Below are 21,471 nucleotides of genomic sequence, written 5' to 3'. Positions count from 1 at the left end.
CACACACACACACACACACACTTCCACACACTTCCCACAGACTGGTTGAACATTAACAAACAGTGGTGCTTTGATGTCGTTATCAGTGTCTGGGTCGTACCAACTGGTGTTGGTGTTTGGGGAGGTTTAACTTTATTATTATTATATCTTATACAGAAAAACAAAAACACGTTGACCAGGAAATAGTTTCATATTTTAAAACTTTATCACTGTTTCTCATTACCAGGTTTTTGTGGTCAAATGAATCCACCTTCTTCTACAAAAAACAACAACCTGAATCTATTGACACCCTCCTGTGTGTGTGTGTGTGTGTGTGTCGCAACCTGTTCTCTGGGAGCTCACCTGTTGGCTGAGTCCAGGTACTCCTCCTCCTCTTCCTCTCCTCCTCTTCCTCCTCCTCTTCAACGTACAAAGAAACAAAATGGAGCTGAAGCTACCTGGCTGAAGGAGAAGTACAGTTGCGCTCAATGTTATGCATCAGGTGAAGTTTAGTTTGAGTATTTGAGAGTAAATAGTGAGATAAGTCGACTGAGACTCGAGGAAAGAGGATTAAACATGTTGTGGGCGGTGATCATCGCAGCCTTAATGGCTACAGGTAAATTGGCCTTTTCTTCTTGTCTCAAACAGGGTGGGTCCTTCTTCCGTGAAGAGCCCAGAGACATAAACACTCTGCTTCTTCTAGCTGATCCAGTTTCGTTCTCTTTTTAACACTTTTATTTTGTTGTAGTTTCAGTTCTTGTATTTGTTTATATTCATGTACAGGATTATTTAGTGTTAAATTATCAAACAATTTGATCTAATGACATCTTTGAACTGTATAACTACATGTTTGACATTCCTTTACTTTACTTTCCATTTTACTTTATACTTTATACTCCACTGCATTTCAGAGGGAATTATTACACTTTAGTAAAAGTTACTTCTTCTTTTAAAAAAAATAAATAATAATATTTGTATTCCTTTTTTTCCAAACATAGCATAACTAAACATAACAAAACATAACACTTGTGCCATAATACAAAGACAAATTATACCTTACATTTAACATTTAATATGAACATACATATATACATTTATACACACATACCCATACGTCCCACACAGAGACAGGTCCAGCCTTCCTCCCACCTCTAGAGGTAAAGTTACAGAAAAAATAACATGAAAATTAAAAAATAATATTTAAAAAAATATATAAATATTTAAAATAATTTAATTAGTTAGTTAGAATTAAAAGTAATAAGTACTCAAGTAGTAGAGTTCATGGTGGTAAGATAAAAACTTTAAATTAATTAATTAATTAATTAATTAATTAATTAATTAATTAAATAAATGTAGAGAAAAAAAAGAGAAAGAAAAAAGAAAACGGCAAAATAGTAGAATTTAATAATTAAGTAAAAGTAACTTTTTAACATGCTATGCTTATATAATACTAATCTACCCAGTAATATAATTATATACTGTAAAACTGGCTCAACGTTGACCAACTAACTTTTAAAATTCTCTTTTATTTGGTTGTGATAAAAAACAGAATAATATATTATTCTATACCACTTTGAAAAGAGACATTCTGCATAATGACTTTTACTTTTGATATTCTACTGCAACATTTTGAATTCAGGACTTTTCCTTCTAATTAATTATTTTTTAAGTATTTCTACTTTTCCTTAAGTAAAAGGTCCGGGTGCTTCTTCCACCACTGTTAGTTTGTTCTTATGAATTGTTGTTTTCTTATACCTAGAATATTCCTTTAGAATAAAACTGGTTATAATTTCTCAACTGGCTCACGTTGTACAGTGTTTTTATGGAGTGGAATAATGCCTGCAAACAAAACCTACAAAAAGACTGTGAGATCACCTGGTTATAAAAGAGATACCAATACATATGTAACATAGTATTACATATTTTAACAGCATTGCTATTTTATTTAATAAAATGAGGTGACATATTTCCTCAATGTACAAATGAAGACATGTCGCAAGGAAATGTTTATGCTGAATGTGGAAAACCACAGATTTTTTTTTTATGTCTTGCATCATTCATGAAGTTCCTTTACATTTGAGATGAACAAGCAGCTGGATGACAGGAAGTTTGAGTCAGAGCGTGCTCACACTCTTTGGGGTGGAGAAATGTTTTATTGTTGTAACACATTCAGTTAAACAGCATCACAAACTACGGCCTCCAAAGAGGCATAAAGCTGAATCAACAAAGCCTCAGAGAACCTCCAATAAGCACAGCTATCATAATTTAGAAAACTGGAGCTGTAGAATAAAACAACTTATTTATAAAAATAATAAGGATATATTTCTGGTCCTTTACAATCCCACTGACTACGATTTTATGTTCTTTGACATTTGTATACTTTTTATGGCAGAAATAGTTACGCTAAACATGCTATAATGTCTCCTAAGAAAACTGCAATTACATGGTTATGAAAAAATAAAAGACAGAAATGAAACGCAGGTTCACAGCTACATTTTTATTTAATTTATTATAAAAAAATTGTTTCTAGGAAAAGTTAAAATGCTGAATGTGCCCTAAAAACAACACTTACTCCACAGTTTGTTGGTGCTGTGTTTTTATGTTTTTTTTAGGGTCTTTGTGTTTTAAGATTAGTAAGTAAGAGTGAGCACCTCCAGTAACAACTCACTGAAACAAACACAGGACTTTCACCCAGGAGACCACAGTTCATGTCCCGTGTGAAACCAAGGCAACGTTGACTTATTTTACTGTAGTTTTGTTACTTTACTTACGTACTTAACTAACGCTACGTACGTAGGTCACGTAACAACGGTATTTATTGGAACCCAAACCACGATCTTTTTCTAAACCTACTCAAGTTTTGTTGCTTAAACCTAACCAAGGAAAGGCCTTTACACGCCAAGGGCGTGTTGAATAAACAACACAAAAATGTCTAGGGCTTTTACTGTGAAAGGTAAGAACTAGGGCAGTCAATCAATTAAAATATTTAATCGCAATTAATCGCATAATTGTCCATAGTTGATTGCGATTAATCTCAAATTAAATGCACATTTTTTATCTGTTCAAAATGTACCTTAAAGGGAGATTTGTCAAGTATTTAATACTCTTATCAACATGAGTGGGCAAATATGCTTTCTCTATGCAAATGTATGTATGTATTTATTTATTATTGGAAATCAATTAACACAAAATAATAAAAAATATCATCCAGAAACCCTCACAGGTACTGCATTTAGCATAAAACAGTATGCTCCAATCATAACATGGCAAACTGCAGCCCACCAGGCAACAACAGCCCTCTTGATTTGGACTATGGAGCCTCTGTGTTGTTGTTTCTGAGACTGTGTATCCAAAGCCTGAAGCCTGTCAGGTATTCCTCTGCTCTCAGAGCACCTTAACTCTGCATAGCAGCCATACTTCACTCGACTGTAATGGTCAGGCTGAAACTCAGGTGACTCATCACACACCCACTCTCAGTGATACCGGCAGTGAGGAAATAGAGTTTGTCATATACCACGCTTTAGGGGTATTATAGAGTAATTAGAAACCTTTACCCAATAATTTAAAATGTGAGAAACATGTTGTTAATCCTAATCATCTACCACTCAGTCTCATCAATTTAAATCTCTAATATTTCTCTCTAGAGTCCACCATGGCCATCTCGGTCCAGTGCCCCACCAAGAGGTACATCGTCATCCTCTTCCAGCCCGTCACCCTCATCTGCAACTACCAGACCACCGCCACCCAGCCTCCCGTTGTCACGTGGAAGTACAAATCGTATTGCCGGGACCCCATCCAGGCTGCGTTGAATCCCAGCAGTGCCGAGAACATCCTGTCTCAGAGCAACCCCAACTACGACGCCAACATCGAGTGTGCCGACTCCCAGAGGACGGTGCGCATAGTGGCCTCCAAGGAAGGCAACGCCGTTACGCTCGGCTCGGATTTCCAGGGTCGCAAGATCAGCATCCTGAACAGTGAGTTGATCAAAACTTACACTTTGAAATCCCATTCAGATGTATAGTAAAGACTGGGTATGACTTTGTTTTAGACTGATAAAATTAGATTTAAAAAATATTCAAATGATGTCGCTATGAAATCAGTCAAAGTTATCAACATAACGAAAGAGCTGCAACGATTAGTCGATCAACAGAAAATTATCTGGCAACTATTTTGATAATCAGTTAATCATTTAAGTCAAACGTAATAGTAAATTGAATATCTTGAGATTTTACTGTTTACTGTCGAACACAACATGACATATGAGGGAGATCAACTTTAACTTGAGGAAATTGCAGTGAGCATTTTTCACTTTTCTAATGTTTTACAGACCAAATGATTAATGAGAATATTAAACCAAGTTTTATTCCTTCACACAAATTATTTGAATTGCCATTTGAACTTGATTTTATGGAAAAAGTTTAAAGACTTATAACCACAACTTATGATCTTTTACGCAGACTTTGCGCCAAACAAGTCAAAAGTGGTGAATGATTTTATATCTATTCTGTCAGTGACTGTCTCTTCCCTCATATTTAATCTCTATACACTAGTTTCTTACTGTGTCAGAGCGTTAAGTAACTCGTTCTATCTGTGTGCATCCCCTTGTCAAACATGAATCAGTATGAATATGTCCACGTGAGACAGAAAGGATGGACATGATGAGTCGTATGTGAATCAAACTGTTGCAGAAATTGAGATATTTTTAGTAAGCACAGCAATTAAATGTGGGGGTGGCGTACTCGAGGGGAACAACCTGAAACTAACACATTTATAACAGGTCCTTTCTGGAGCAACTGTCCTTCTTAACAAGTTCTCGTCAGCTACATCTGAGAGGTGGACACATAATTCATTTAGAAATGTGTTGATGTCGACTGATATAAGCTTTTAAAACAATAGATATACAGTATAATGTGTAGAGATGTTCGATACCATTTTTTTCCTCCCCGATACCACTTCTGATACCCAAACTTGTGGTATCGGCAGTACCGATCTGATACCAGCGTGATACAAAATATGGTTATTGTTATTATTATTTAACAGCTGTTTACTACTGACAATGTATGGATGTGATATGATTACTATCTGCCTCCATGCATGTGAAACAACACTGTGCCGTTTTTGTGGTATTTCTCAATCTGCAAAGTCTTTTACAGGTAAAAAAACATTAGCAATACCAAGAAAACAAGATCAGATGTAGGAATTAATAGATATGCAATATTACACAAAAGATATAGAGACAATGGTACAAGTGTTCAGTCAGTCCCTGAGATTTTAGACGTGCTGCAGTTACAGACAATGACTCAGACAATGACCTGGTGCAGAGGGACTTTACAGCTCAATGAGTTAGCTGGAGGCCTGACTAGCCGAAGGGAGGCTTTGAAAATGAGGAACAGAGTAAAAGTATCATGACAACTTATGATAGTCTAAAACTTGAACATGCATGTACTGAGGTGCAACTGCCAGATCTGCCTCCTGAGGTCCAGAATGAAATGTGTCAGGGTATGTAGTTCAGGTTTCGTGGTCATTGCAGCGTGCATATTTTCCACGCGATCTTCACGAAACAAAACAGTTTTTCACACGACTTGTTTCCAGATGTGTCCTCACAACACACACACACCCACTGCTGTGCAAAGCTTTACAGTACTTTGTCTACTCCATCGATTTTCTTTTGACAAACACCCATTTTTCTTTCTATTAATGATTGACGGGACCGGCTTAGCATTTGACAAAGACATTACTGTTTTCAGTTTTCACTTGAAATTTGTGTAAAATGTGTTAATTTTTATGTAAATGTCTGTGGAAAATGGCATTTATAGGAGTGGACCTGGATTAAAAGAAAAGTCGTAAGGATCTGTGCATTGTTCATTGTTAAATTTATAAAAATAAAACCTTGAGACCAAGAGTGTTTTCATCACGGAGACAATTTTATAGTTCTAAAGCAAGGGTGCCCAAACTTTTCCCTTGGAGGGCCAAAACTGGAACTCAATGGAGGGCTGCCAAGGACCGAATACAATGGAGAGAGCTCATTGAAGCCTTATCGCCCATAGGGGATGAAGAGGAATGATGAATGGAGGGCCATGGGCCAAAATTAAACACCTATTATATTGTATTGTATTGTATTATTAAGATGCAAAATGGTACTTCCCTTAATTGAATATGTTTTACATAATTAGTCCCTTAAAACCCACCTGCTGAATACAATTGGGCTAATTTTATGCAATTTATGCATTTCTAAGAATGTTTAGGGGCCCCAGTATGCAGAAATATTAAAATACACCATTTTTAGAATAGGCAAAAATAACACATGTATACTGCATTTAAAAAAACTGCATGTTTTTCACCAAACTGCATAGGATTATTATAAAGTGGGCATGTCTGTAAAGGGGAGACTCGTGGGTACCCATAGAACCCATTTTCAGTCACATATCTTGAGGTCAGAGGTCAAGGGACCACTTTGAAAATGGTCATGCCAGTTTTTCCTCGCCAAAATTTAACCCAATTTAGAGTGTTAGCCTCCTTCCTGACAAGCTAGCATGACATGATTGGTATAATGTAGTCCTTTTTAATGGAGGTTTTCTAGTTTCATATGATGCCACGATCTTCTAACCATAAACCCGAGCCTGGTACGGCCTTCAAAAGACAGTAAAGTCGGTTGGGTCTTTTAATAAAAAAAGAAGAATTTGCTAACATCTGGCGGGTCGAATCAAACCTGAGGGCGGGCCAACTTTGGCCTGCGGGCCCCACTTTGGACAGCCCTGTTCTAAAGAAATAGTGAGTTTGCCTCAATGTAAAAGAATACACACTCGAAATGGGCAGAAGTATTTGTTGAGTAATTTTTTTATTGCTTGAGATGTCACAATACTACAAAAAGCACCACTCTAGTCTTGTTTACCAGAGATGTGCTCGTGAGTTTCTTGGAAATTCAGCATGAAAAAAAGCATAAAAAATGACTAAGAAATCTGAGTCGACTAAGACCAAAACAACCAACTAAGAGGTGGCAGCCCTACAAAACACTGCAACTTAACAAGGATTATTATTATCATCAGATCCCATTCTTATGTGATTGTAATAATACTGTAGCCATTTGAAAACTAAAATCAAACCTGTGTCTCTGTTGTCTCTCACAGATGCAGACCTGAATATCGCGCAGACGGCATGGGGCGACAGCGGCGTCTACGTCTGCTCTGTGGTCTCTTCCCAGGACCTTTCAGGAAACGGCGAAGACTACACAGAGCTAATTGTACTCGGTAAGTTACAGTTGTAGGCGGATGTGGTCACGCATATATATATATATATATATATATATATATATAGACACAACTTGCTTCTTCTTTTTCCCTCTCTGTGATTCTCCTATGCTTCACTTTCCTCCTCCCGTTCACACTCATACAGTACGATGACACATAAGGTTTCCAAATAATTCAGAGTTCCAAATAAACCTGGCAAGTGACTAAATGGTGTGTGGTACAGTCAGCACAGAGGATACATGCCAGCAGACTGGTTCTGAATAAGTCTTTAGAGTCATTCGTTGTAGGCAATAAAAACAGATCAATACCACTTTTAAGTAATTGTGGCTTTATCTTTCTTTCACAGAGAGAAAGTCAAATACCACTGACCTCCTGCCTGGCATTGACTTACTGGTTATGGAAGGTAGTACAAGCCTGTTGATGGCGCTCAGTCATGTTTTAGTCCCACAGTAGAGGTGTATGAGGTTTATATGTAAAGGAGATTGGATTGGAAACATTTCTTACACATCACCCTGGCTGTATTTTTTGAGGTCTCTCTCATTGTGAGTTTAAAGTTGAATCATTTGGGCAGTAGGCATACCGAAGATTCCTAGCAAAGATCATACTCAAAATACACACTAACAGACAAAACACCACTATGACTCATCTTGAGCACAGGCCCCTGCACCCAAACATCCTGTTGCAGGTAGTTCAATAATACATTTATGCAAACCCAACTGTTCTGCTTCTGTTAGACTTCACTGACATACTTAACTTTCTCACTCCCTCCTTATCTAACTCTGTTTCTCTTTCTTTAATGTGGCTCAGCTCCCATGTTTGACTTTCTTTGGTCTGCAGCTGCCTGGTTGCAATAGAAGGGCATTCAGCACACATTTCCTTATCACATGTACACGGCCCAAAAAAAAGTTTTTACACTCCAAACAGTCCAGTTTCCATTTTAGTTGATTAATTTAAGCGGACATGTTGTCCCCCTCTCTTTGGTGTTTGTTGTCTCTTTGCTAAGTGGCATGTGCTGCCTGAACAGACTTGCAGAGTGAAATAATGCCCCGAGTATAAGGACGAACCGGCTTTACCGGTTTGACAAAACCTTACTACTTCTTACCACTGTAGCCAGCATGTTCTGTTGAGCTGAACGCTCAATAACAGAAATGAAATCTGAGATTTGTTTCCACTGATAAACAGCCCGGCCTATAATAAGACCGACACAAACAACCGATACTTTCTGTCCAGATAAATTTACATTTCACTACCGGGAGAGATTCTGTTCAATTAAATCAATTGCAAATTAATTGCTCATTTCTTATCTGTTCAAAATGTACCTTTTAAAGGGAGATTTGTCAAGTATTTAATCCTCTTATCAACATGGGAGTGGACAAATATGAAATATGCTTTCTCTATGCAAATGTATGTACATATTTATTATTGGAAAAATCAATTAGGAACACAAAACAATGACAAATATTGTCCAGAAACCCTCACAGGTACTGCATTTAGCATAAAGATATGCTTTAAATCATAAAATGGCAAACTCAAGCCCAATGGGGAACTGTAAGGGGAGACTTGTGGGTACCCATAGAACCCATTTTCATTCACGCATCTTGAGGTCAGAGGTCAAGGGACCCCTTAAAAAAAGGACAGTTTTTCCTCGCCAAAATTCAGCGTAAGTTTGGAGCGTTAATTAGCTTCATTCGCCAGCTAAGGTTTTGTAGTTTCATACGGTGCCAACATCTTCACTCTAGCTTTAACCCTGAGCCCGCTACAACCTCCGAAATCGCAAATTGCGTTTATGCGTTAAAGAAATTAGTGGCGTTGAAAGGTATTTGCGTTAATGCGTTATTTTCGCGTTAATTTTTGACAGCCCCAACTGTAATGTATCGGTAAATCTCACTATTAAGTAAGCAAGGCGATATATTGCGATTTTTAAAAAATCTAATTTTAGGAAGACTGTCCTAGTATAAAGAACGCCCCACCTTCTGATTAAAATATGAGAAAACAAAGTAAACATTTGAATGCAATCAGAACAGTGGGATCTGCATTTGCATGAATCAGAGTCCCTGTAACATCCAACATCACAGCACTACTTTGAGAGGGGGCATCTCTTTGCAAATCATGCAATCAAAATAAAAAATGACATGCAATCTTTGCATGTTAACTAGTATCATTGTTTCAATATCGCAATACTCTAAATTTTTGATATCTTCTTACACCCCTAATAAATATAAAAAAATGTCTTCTTGTTTTCTGGACTTATTTTACCTGTTAAAGGAGAAAAATCAAGTTTTGTGGCTTAATAAAGTAAATATTTGATATAAATAAATGTATCTATTGGCCCACACAGACTGGCTCCTGGTCGTTGTGGTGGTTTTGGGCTTCTTGTTGCTGCTGCTCCTGATCGGGATCTGCTGGTGTCAGTGCTGTCCACACACCTGTTGTTGCTACATCAGCTGCCCCTGCTGCCCCGACCGCTGCTGCTGCCCACGAGCATGTGAGTACCGACAGGAAATGCCAATGACATATGAGATGTTTCTACTGTTCCACACAGTCATGTTTTCTTTCCACTTTAACCAAATGCCATTATTTCGCAGTGTACGAGGCAGGAAAAGCAGTGAAGAAAGGAGGTATTCCAATGAGCCACTATGCTCCCACCATGTATGCTCCCAGTATGTATGCTCAGCCGGCATACGGTGGCCCGCTGATGCACCAGCCTGGTATGCCTCTGCTTCCACTACCCAACGGGGCTGGACCGCCACCTCCGCACAATGGTTACAGTCGAGATTACGACGGCGCCAGCTCGGGTGAGAGTTGTTTTTCTGTCCTGACTGAATGTCAACGGATTAGTCACTGACTAGTTTCATGACGACATAAATTTCCCCTACATAATGTTTTTAATTTAAAGCTTTGTTGAATCCTTGTTTAAAATGTGCTTTGTTGTGTCTGTGCAGTTGGACACGGCTCCCAGGTGCCTCTGCTGCATGACCACGACGGTGGAGGGGACCCTAGTGAGTAAAATGAGAAAAGAAAACACAAACTGCTGTCTTTGTATTCATGTATTCTGGCCTTGCCACCGCAAAACCTTCCCAATGAGAAATGTTTTCACACATCAAATGGTACAACAGTAAGATATGTTTCCAGTGTGGTTTCTCACTAGTATCATTCTTGAAGTGAAGCGAAAAGATCAAGCGACTTATTTAAACAGATATTTTTGGCGGTGTGATTATGTTAAAATATCATCCTAGCTTAGGTACTTTTTCTGATTTCCTTCTAGGATCTACAGCAGGTATGGGCAAACTACGGCCTGCAGGCCGTATACGGCCCGTTGGGCTTTTTAATCCGGCCCGTCGAATATTGGTACAAAATTGTCCAAATTATAGTAAAGACCGCATTCATTTTGCCTTTTTCCTGCAATACCCGGCGTTTCAGTTGATCCCACTCCCCAGTACGAACACTCTAATAGCACTTATTAAAAAAAATTAAGATCTATTTCGACCTCACTCTGACCATCACCACGGTCTTCACCTTGAATGAATGGATTGTTCTTCTAATCTGCGAGACCACTGTGTGTTATAGCTCACCTGGTAGAGCGGGCGCTCTTACCGCGGTAGGCCGGGGTTCGAATCTATCTTTCGGTACTTTTTATTTAGACAAGGTTTTTGCCTTGTATTCCCCCTTGTGTTTAAAAGGGCGTTTTCATTTTCTTTTTTCATAAATTACTGTTTTTCCCTTAAACCTCTGTGCGCAGTAGGTGGGATTGGTTTAGAATTGACACCAAACTTTGATGCACTGGCAAAAAAGGGTGACCAACAACACTGTTCCCACTGAAATTAAATGTAAGTTTTCTTTACTTTTTAGTTAATGGCTTTTACATGTAATTTATATTAGTTCACACAAACACTCTCCATCCATCTGATACTGGCCCGGCCCGTCTGTCAAATTTTAAAACTCATTGTGGCCCACCCCTGATCTACAGTATATGTGCACATGGTACGGAAAACAAGCTCTATATAAATAAAATATTATACTATTATATTTTCTATTTATATAGTAACAGTTGTAGTAGTTATATAGTAACAATATGCGTCATGACGCTAAATCCATCTGGTATTGCATTAGTAATAAACAGTATGATAATGGGATTAGCATCATGTTTGTTTATAAACGGAGCCACTAGTGTCTGACAGGCCGTGTGGATATGCCGAGCCGAGCCGAGGCCGATGACTTCGACAAAACACTCGCACCATGTCAAATCATAATTTAGTTGCTTTTTGTAAAATTATATCAAAGTATCTGATATGATATTGTCTCATATCAATCGCTGTCCCCTGAATTGAATTGGATTGAAATCATATTGTGGCTTTGTGATATCAGTAGGTATCGTATCGTCGTCCAACGAGTCGATATAATATTGTATTGTGATGAAACTTGTGATTTACACCCTTATGTATTTGCATGAAGCTGCCGAAGCTGAAATCTGACTTCCTCTCTTCTTCTCACCAGCTCGCAGCGGGTATCGTATCCAGGTGGACCCCGACGGGAACGCCACACGTGCCATTTACTATATGGAGAGGGAGCTGGCCAACATGGACCCATCCAGACCTGGAAACTACAAACGCTGTGAGTGACAGATCACTTCCTGTTCTTCTGGTCACGGTTACCGTGCCGCCCGCAGACTACTGTGGGAGGAATATAAATCAACTTCTGGTAAAAGCTGTCAAGAGTTAAGAGGCAGCCACTTAACTACTGCCTCAGTCAAGTTTACAGTTCCAGACGCTTTATATATATATATATCTCTCTCTCTCTCTCTCTCTCTCTCTCTCACTCAGCAGATGGCTGAGATAGATATATATATATATATATATATATATATATATATATATACACACACATATATATATATATATATAAAACGTCTTGAGATAACTTCTGTTATAGTTACACCATAGTTTAGAGACCCAACAGGATCCACCAAGCGCGCTCTGGCCAGGAAAAACTCCCCGATTACTGGGAAGAAACCTGGAGCAGAACCGGGCTCAGGGCGGGCGGCCATCTGTGGTTAAAATAATAGATGCCACTATGAAACTTCCCCAGTTGATTACTGACATTAACGCAATTATTTTTTGTATTACAAATTTTCCGATATTTTATGTTTAAATATGCAAATGAGACATTATCTTATTAAATATGTGCTAATTTGCATACATGTCCAGAACATAAATCTGAACGTTGGATAAAGACAGGCTCAATATTCTGGTTTTCTTTTTGTTGACACATTAGAGTCAAAGGTTTTTACAGAGATCTCTTTTTTTTTTTTATCACTGCATAAATCAGAAAATACTGTCAACAGCTATAAAACAAAAACTATTTTAGCCATGTTTTTAAGTTATAAAATGTTCTATAAATCAGGCTATCAATGATATATGAACAAAGTGCTCTGTAAAAACCTTCAGAATATAGAGAGGAATGAAACTGGAAAGTTTGGTGCATGTAAGAGCTACTGAAGAGGAGAGTTCTGGCTCAGAGTCTGAGAAAAACCTTATTTTGAGAAAACAGCCTTTAAAAATATGGATTGTAAAAGTCTATACATTTTGAAAACACTTCAGGTGAATATGGTAAAAAAAAAAAATGTTAACTAATAGATATCACCATGAAATTTCCCCGGTTGATTACTGACATTACGATTAATTATTTTTTATATACAAGTTTTCTGAAATGTTATGTTTAAATATGGCAATGAAGCACTATCTAATGCTAACTTTTGGTGAATTTAGGAGAAATCTACAAATGCAAATAGACAACGTAGTAAAATAAACACCTAAATGTGTATTTTGAATGTTTTCTGTGTATGAAAAACAATGTTTTTTTCCCTGTAGTGTCTCGCCTTAAAGTGTGAGTGTGTGTGTGTGTTCAGATTACGGTGGACTGAAGGTCGTGTGCTGCATCGTTTAACTGACATTAATAACGTCCCCGACTGTAAACATCCACAGTATTTGAATTACTCCATCGACTTGCAGAACAAGTTTGCAGCGTGTCATGCTTGACTTGAATTTTAGTAGTGATGGGGAAAACCCTAACAGTATGTCATGTTGTTGTACACTCACAAAAAGACTGAACTCAGTTTCACGTTAACGGTCATGGATTGGGTAATTTTCCACAATTACAGCCGCAAGTACCTGTTTTTAGCGTTTCATACTGGCTGGTCCTCTGGTTTGAAATTTGACCTTTGTGTGAAAATGATGAACTGAAAAGCAAAACCTCATCAAATGGGCTGCTGTAATGTCAGATACAGGTAGCTAGTTACCGTTTTCTTTTCACTGTTTTAGCCTGTATTTGTTTACATTTTGGCAAATTGGCACCAATAAAAGTATACCGAATTATCTATTAGCAGTTCCTGTTTGCAACACACCCTTTAATGTACAGACAACTATCACTGGATTACTATAATGCTGTAGGAAACTTTAAAATGTGATGATTCTCAGCCAAGTTCTGAAGCGTCTTTTCTCTATGAGCTTCTAAGGGGATTTATGGACATTTATTTGTGATGAACATTGGATATGATGATATCCTCGGGAAGTGTAAGTCACAATGAATGATATCAATGTGTCTCATGTTTGACTGAGTAATGTCTCTGAGAACTCTCCGGCGCCCCCCTGTGGAGGCGTAGTCCTGTTTAATATTGAATGTCTATTTCAGACCATATCCTGTGATTTCCTGATGGTTAAAATGCCGTCTGGAAAGAGGAGTGAAATAACTAAGTGAATATTTCATTCCACACCTTTCTCTGTGATGTTAAATCCCGTCCTAACGGGGCTTTAGTTTGCTTATCCTGCACCGTTTTATTTCCTCTGTTCAACTTACCGTCTTTTCTTCTCTGTTTTTTTCCCCGCTCAGTGGATGCTATGACCGAAGTCAGTTCCCTGCACGATGGCATGGATCCTCGAGGCCGCGGGGGGCGTTCCCAGCCGCCACCTCTGGCCACGGTCTATGACAGGGATGAAGCCATGAGCACCATCAGCAGTGTTTCCCAGCAAGGCCGCCGCCGCGACGACTACCCGCGTCAAGGTGGAGGGTACATGGGGGATCGTGTTCGTGCCCGCTCCATGGACAACCTCGACGACATCGGACGGCGCTACGGCCGAGACGACAACCCGCCACAGCGGCGTCCAGATGAGAACAGAGGCAGGAGAGGGTGAGTCTTATTTCCTTGAGTCAGACCTCCTTATTAACACCACCGTTAAGCAGTGGCAGCTGGTGGTTATTTACCTGGTGGGGCTACAGGCACTGAGCTTGTTGTCCAACTTGGAGCACTAAGCTTTGACTCCCAAGTATAGGAGACTGTTCACATTTACTCAACGATTGAATTAGAAAATCAAACGGCCAACAGCAACAACTTTAACTCTTTCACAGTGTGTTTTCACTTCATGGAAGTTAATTATTACCTTTTTGGTCGCCTGAAAATATCTTATTCAGCATTCGGTTGTGCTTAGCTCCACTCTCTTGTGTCACTTCTGGTTGCAAAACACCAACATGGTGACGGCCAAAATGCCGAACTCAAGGCTTCAAAACGTCAGTGCACAAACCAACGAGTGACGTCACTGTGACTACGTCCTCCTCTTATATACAGTCTATGTATCCATCTCAAACATCCAGTATCAGTTGGACTATAGCCTCTCTTCTCATAGCATCACAGATGATCATAGATGTTATCTTAATATAGATGCAGCTTGGCGTACAGTTTATCCATTGCTTGTTATTTGGAGCATTGGAAACAGTCCCCCGCACTACTTATGTTTCATTCTATTTAACTCTTGTACTGTATGTATGAATGTGGATTTTAATTTACTATGCACTTATGGTATATAAAGTATGTGTATATTCATTTCGTGATGTATATTTTCAAGCATCTTGGGCACAGAAATTCCTGTTCCGTCTCATCTCGTCAGTTTCTCAGAACATCATTAAGTGACTTTCTAGTTGAGTCTGTGCGTTGGGTGTGGGGCTTCCCAGAAGTCACAATTTGGCTTTCTCTTCCTCCGGTTAATATTTATTATTAGAAGATAAAGGTTATCTCCCTAAAGCTGAGAGTGTAATAATAATACCACGATAAGTACCTGACTAGCTGTGATTTGTTTCCTTTCCTTCCTCCTCTGTTTGTTTTATTGTGATCTTGAATTCTGTATACCAGTAATTGATTTCTAAACTTATTGAACTGTTCTAGATGAGTGAAATGAAAGCATGAAAGGACTCTGATGCTTATTGCCCTCATCATTCACATCACTTTACTCGTGGTGTTATCACGCAGCTCTGATTTAGATTGATTACTAAGTTGCTCGGTCACCTAGAGGACCTCAATATTACCTTCATAACCTCATTTTATTGAGACATGATGTGTGATTAAATATGCAGCAGGTGGGTAAGAAAAGTTTCACAATGATTTTACCTCAATTTTACGTCTCTATTGTCGATCAAACAGCAAGATATGTTTGTTAACATGATCAAGATACGGTAAAAAATAGTTTAATTTAGGAGGGAAAGAAATATGGAAATAACAAGCAATATTAATATATCATTAGTAGTCAGGTTTAGATGAGGCATAACTAGAGAATAAGATGATACCAAAGCTCATGCTTATTATTATTTTTTTTCAATATTTTATATGTAAAAATAAAGCTTTATTTTTGTAAATAGTATATAGTAATATAAGTAAAAAATAGATGTGGATCTAGTTCAGCCATCTCCAAAACAACCAGATCAGTTGCATCCCAGTTGAGGTTATGCACTGGGTTGGGCCCCGCAAACTCAAATGTGACAACATGCTGGTAGTTTCGGTGGTTTTAACCTACGAGAGTTCACTGTCAACATGAGCACAAGCTCAGCCGAGCTACATCTAAACCTGGTCTTGCTTTGCCATGAGTGCACCTGCAAAACATCTGTGGTGTTTCAGTGCAGGAGAGAGGAAAGGTTCACCCAATGTAGGTGATTGGGTCTTTAAAAATATAACTTAAAGGGACTGTTTGTAACTTTTTAAGCGTATAAATGTACCGGGTCGGAACACATGCGCGCTCGCGTGTGGCCGTGTCTCTCCTCCTCTGCCTTCACTCAGACAGCGCTCACTCCACACTGCAGAAAAGTGAGTTTAGCTCTGAGAATATCTAGTGAATTAGTTAGTTGACTTCTACAAGATACAGCAACTGTGTTTAAGCTAAACCTCAGCCATGGTTTAAGCCCCCCTCCAGTTATTTGAGTAATTTCCTGACCAAGTTGATTAGCGACACTAGTATGTACATATTCACAATTCTTTTTGACAAATAACTTAATTTTGTGCTCAAAGTTTAAAAAAAGAAGGTTGTTGCTAAAATGGGAATATGACGTATGACTATAGTAAAAGGTAGCAGGTCATACGTCATCCTCCAAGCTTGCGCAGGCGCACTCATGCTCGTTTGAGTCTGAGCAGCGGCCAAAGAAAACAAGAGAAAAGTCCCGTTAGAGAAATAAACGAATCCCCGTGCAGCCCGGTGCGGTGTCGGTGCTGGGATCTGAGGATAGAGCGGCCGGTGCTGATGGACTGCATTTCAAACGGTGGACCTCGGCAACATGTCTATCCGTCCTCCGGTGCGCTGTGGCTGGCGTGCGGAGGTGCGGCTCCTCAGTGCAGCAGCAGCCAGACGGCCGCCTCGCCAGGAGGAGACGGTGAAGAAGAGAGCGCGAGAGAGAGAGTCGGTGTTGTGCTAATTCTTGTTTAATTTGTGGTCTGATAAACAGTAAAATCATCTAAATTGGGTTGAAAAACGATGCAATCTGGTTGTTGTGGTGATGAATTACATCAGACTATCAACCACACCCCCCATTCTCTGTTTGAGAAAAAACGTTAACCAAAAAACAGGAAGTAAAACTGTCTGGAGAGGGGCTTTAAACTGGAACTGAGGACACGACAACAAGGTTTAAGCTTAAATTTAAACTTGTGTTAAACTCAGCTAATCTAATGACGGAGCGAACAGCCTCTGTATGTTTTCTGTTTCCCCTCACCGTGCGCTGCTCTCTGTCTCTTTAGCTCTGATGACGGGTGGAGCAGTAGCGCCCGCAGCGGACAAAGCCGTGACTTTGACGACCGCAGACGTCGTGACTACTCCCCCGAGGATCGTCGGAGAGGAGACGGAGGGGGCTACGGCGCCCTCCCGGGAAAACGCAGCCGCAGCCGCGACGATCTGATGGACCTGGAGAAGGACCGCAGGGGCAGGCGAGAGGATTATGATGACAGCTTCCTGCGAGAAGCCATGGAGAGGAAGAAGATCGGCGAGCAGCAGAGGGCGCGCAGCCGGGAACGACTGGACAGCGAGAGCGACCGTTCGGATCGGGGGAGGGCGCCACGCGGGCCCCCGCCACTTCCTCAGATGCCGCCCTCTGGACACCCCGGTCGCCGTGACGACTACCCACCTCCTCCACCACCGCCGTACAGTGATAATGAAAGTATGTCATCTTCAAAGAAAACCAACCTCCGCAAGGTGAGTCACAGCAAAACTCTGTACATTCACAAACATGCACTGTGATGTTTCAGAGTGACTTTGAAGGACCAGTTCACAATTTTAAATTGTCTTAAAGCAACAGTCGTATGAACTGAAACAGGTGTTGCTTGCTGTATTCATTCCTCCTGTTCATAACTGGCCATTAAGGGATCCCTTCCTAAAGCAATTCTAATCTAAAATAACAGTATGAAATTCCCTCTTTGTGTTTCCCTGTTGAGCTGCAGTGGAGGGACAGTAACAAAAAGAGGGGATTTTGTACTAAAACAACTATAACTTTGGAAGACATCTACTTGAATTGAGTAACTTGGGACAGATTGAACCTCGTTAACTTCAGAAAACTTGTTTGCATGGACGGGGGCTGTGGATTATGTTGTGAATTGTGAACCTATACTTTAAGTAGAAGCCTGAAGTCTCTGACACATGCTGCTGCGTGCTGCTGTGAATACTCATCTGAGCAGAGGGAGCTGTGTGTATCCCCCCATAACCTCGGGGCGAGGGGCAGAGGAGGGCGCTCCATTTGCGTGGGACACACATACACAAGTGGAAACACACATCAGCGCACGGGGAAAGCACCTGTGGGTGAAGCCGCCCTCATCAATTGGATTAATAGCCTCTGAACCTCTGAACCTCTGAACCGCAGCGCTGGCAGCTCATTCAGACTGAAAGCAGATCAAAGCTTATTCCTCTGTGCCATAGATCTGCATTATTGTCAAAAACACATCAACAAGCCACACTGTTGCACTGGCCGACTTTATTTTCATGAATGTGGACACTGTATCCACCGATCGGCCATAACATTAAGACCACCTGCCTCATATTGAGTAGGTCCCCCTTTTGCAGCCAAAACAGCCCTGACCCGTGGAGGCACGGACTCCACTAGACCTCTGAAGGTCTGCTGTGGTATCTGGCACCGAGCCGTCAGTAGCAGATCCTTTAAGTCCTGTATAAGTTGTGAGGTGGGGCCTCCGTGGATCGGACTTGTTTGTCAGCACATCCCACAGATGATCGATTGGATCGAGATCTGGAGAATTTGGAGGCCGAGTCAACACCTCCAACTCGTTGCCGTCCACATGATGTAAAAAACAGACCGGACCACCTTCTTCCATTGCTCCGTGGTCCAGTTCTGATGCGCACGTGACGCTTTTGGCGGTGGACACGCCGTGGTCAGCATGGGCACCCTGGGACTACAAACTGCTCCTCACTGTGTGTTCTGACACCTTTCTGTCAGAACCAGCATTAACTTTTATATCAGTTTGAGCTCCAGTAGCTCTTCTATTGGATCTGACAACACGGGCCAGCCTTCGTTCCCCACGTGCATCACTGAGCATCGGGTCTGACCCTGTCACCGGGAACATCCCACAAGAGCTGCAGTTCTGGAGATGCTCTGACCCAGTCGTCTAGCCAGCACTATCTGGCCCTTGTCAAAGTCGCTCACATCCTGATGCTGGCCCATTTTTTCTGCTTCCAATACAAAGTTCAAAATGTTCACTTGCTGTCTAATATCTCCCCCCCACTGCCAGGTGCCATGGTAACGAGATAATCAATGTTATTCACTTCATCTGTCAGTGGTCTGAATGTTATGGCTGATCAGTGTATATCTGCTGTATAATATCACCAGCCTGATTCTTTAAGTCTGATTTAAAGTAGGATTTATATTTGTTTTTTTATTTGTGAAGTTGACTCGTGTTTTCTTGTCTTACAGAATGGAGCTGTGAGTCGGGAGAGCCTGGTGGTGTAAAACCAGCGGCGACGTGAGCAACACGTCCAATAACGCAGCTCTGGATCAGCTGATTTCTTAAGACTGTAAATATTAGTCACGCTGCTAATTCGCTGTGCTGATTGTTATGTTGCATAATTTACAGTAAACTTATGACGAGTTGATGCAGAATGTGTATGTATACGTTTCTAAACAGGGAGGAGGTGCACAGATGAAATGTTAAATGTGCCTTTTCATGTATAAAACATTGTGGCTGCCACAAGTGCCTTAGAGAGTGTACAGAATTTTACTTGTAGACGTGAAAGTTGATAAATGATTATCTGTAAAGGTGTTTACATCTTGACGAGTAAACATGTCCCAATTGTTTTTTTTTACTTATGTAGTTTCAGTTAGCTTATACAGGTACTGATGTATATTTGTAGGGTTCTATAGATTTTTCTGGCTTTTTATGAGTGAAAAATGAATTTGTTTTTATAAGAAAATGTACATTTTAAAGGAATTTATTTGATCTCTGCTTTTAGTTGTTTTTAGCATGCTCAATGTATTTAGAAACCTGGTGAACAGAAGTCTTGGTTAGAATTTGTGTTTCACATTTTTATTTTTTTGTTTTCTTTCTCAGTTGTAACCTGCAGGATGTTGTACAGCCGAATACACTCTTAAAAAAAAACAAATGTTTCACTGATTTTACAATAAAGGGTTTCTATTGCCAGGCCATTTTATTTGACTTGCAGAGTTTTACCACTAGATGACACCATCATGTTAGTGTGGCATTTAATGGAGCAGTAGTTGTGTTTCTCTGGATCTTGGTATGTATTAATCACAACAGTTGCTGTTGGTAATGTGTAATAGCACGGTTTTTAAGACTAAAAGCAACTTTCTTTACTGATTTATTACTTCGACACCGAAGAAGTTCTGATTGTTTATTATTGGAAGTTCACGACTAACTTAAGCATGTCTGTTCCTTCATTAAAAGTTGCAGTAGGAGTCAGTGTTGGCACTCGGGATGGACACAATAACAGGAACGATGGTACAATGTAACACAATTTATCATAAGAAATCTGCGATAAACTCTTAAATACTTAAAATATAAAAGTGACACAATCTCAGCATACATTTTGATTTTAAACCTGGTGGGATTTATTACAAAGGTATTGTATTACACTATATTTAATGTTTCTACTGCTCCTGTACTGTAAACACACATTTTTATACAAAATAGCATTTTAATATTTTAGATAGTGGTATCTGATAGTGATTAGGTAGCAGTGCAACTACTCTGGGTGTTTAACATAAGAAGCAGCAGGTAAGATTTCCAGGCTGGAAACATGCTGTCCTTTATCACTTGATTTCACTCAACAGGTAAGAATATGTCAGCAAAGCATTCATGCCAAGTTGTTCACAACTAACTCAGAATCTATTTATGTCAAATTGCACTCTTGTTTTCAGATCTCCCATGATCCTCTGCTTCAGGTGTCCTGATTTCTGTCTTCCTCCATGGCGGCCGTCTCCTCCTCACGCCGTATACGTCCTTCCTGCAGCAGTGACCGAGGTTATTTATTTATTTTATTTTATTTATTTATTTGCACATAAAAATCCAGTCATGGAAAAAAACAAAACAAGAAATGTGTCAGGAAAGGTCAAGAAGCCACAGGCTGATACAAAAGACCTCCGCCCAACCCCAGGAGAAAATAATAACAGAAAAGGAAGAAAGATCTAAACCAACATAATTTTAAAAATACAACAAAAGTTAAACAACAAGAAGCACACAAAATGTGCAGAAGAACCTAACCGAACAGTGGAAAACAATCCAATAAAAACAATGAAATACATTAAAAACAGTACAGAAAAAAAGAAAATATATCTAGAAACATCAAAAGATAATTAGACTTCATGAATTAAATGTGATGATAATTTTCTAAGGATAACGAGCTCTTGATCATTTTGCTGTCCCATATTTGTACACCTCGATATCCGAGGGAGTACTGGGCCATGTTCTGTTGATGATTAACCC

The 21,471-nt window shown here is 39.7% G+C and overlaps 1 protein-coding gene across 2 annotated transcripts; it reads left to right on the top strand.

The window, feature by feature from the left end:
* The first annotated feature begins 380 nt into the window (after positions 1–380).
* lsr (lipolysis stimulated lipoprotein receptor) lies at positions 381–20,174 on the top strand. 2 transcript variants are annotated; one of them, XM_074652642.1, is made up of 11 exons: positions 405–595; positions 3,624–3,953; positions 7,107–7,226; positions 7,573–7,629; positions 9,565–9,711; positions 9,812–10,021; positions 10,169–10,225; positions 11,721–11,837; positions 14,112–14,409; positions 17,272–17,722; positions 19,446–20,174. In XM_074652642.1, exons 1-11 carry the CDS (start codon positions 556–558, stop codon positions 19,479–19,481), a joined length of 1,863 nt encoding a protein of 620 aa, XP_074508743.1. In that variant the 5' UTR covers positions 405–555; the 3' UTR covers positions 19,482–20,174. The 2 variants fall into 2 exon arrangements, with proteins under 2 accessions (XP_074508744.1, XP_074508743.1); XM_074652643.1 differs by lacking the exon at positions 7,573–7,629 and having other exon boundaries at positions 381–595.
* The last annotated feature ends 1,297 nt before the right edge of the window (positions 20,175–21,471 follow it).

The sequence above is a fragment of the Sebastes fasciatus genome, chromosome 12 (assembly GCF_043250625.1).
Source record: "Sebastes fasciatus isolate fSebFas1 chromosome 12, fSebFas1.pri, whole genome shotgun sequence".
Taxonomy (NCBI): Eukaryota; Metazoa; Chordata; class Actinopteri; order Perciformes; family Sebastidae; genus Sebastes; species Sebastes fasciatus.
Note: the sequence above shows the minus strand (reverse complement) of the source record. Positions and strands in the feature narration are given on the sequence as shown.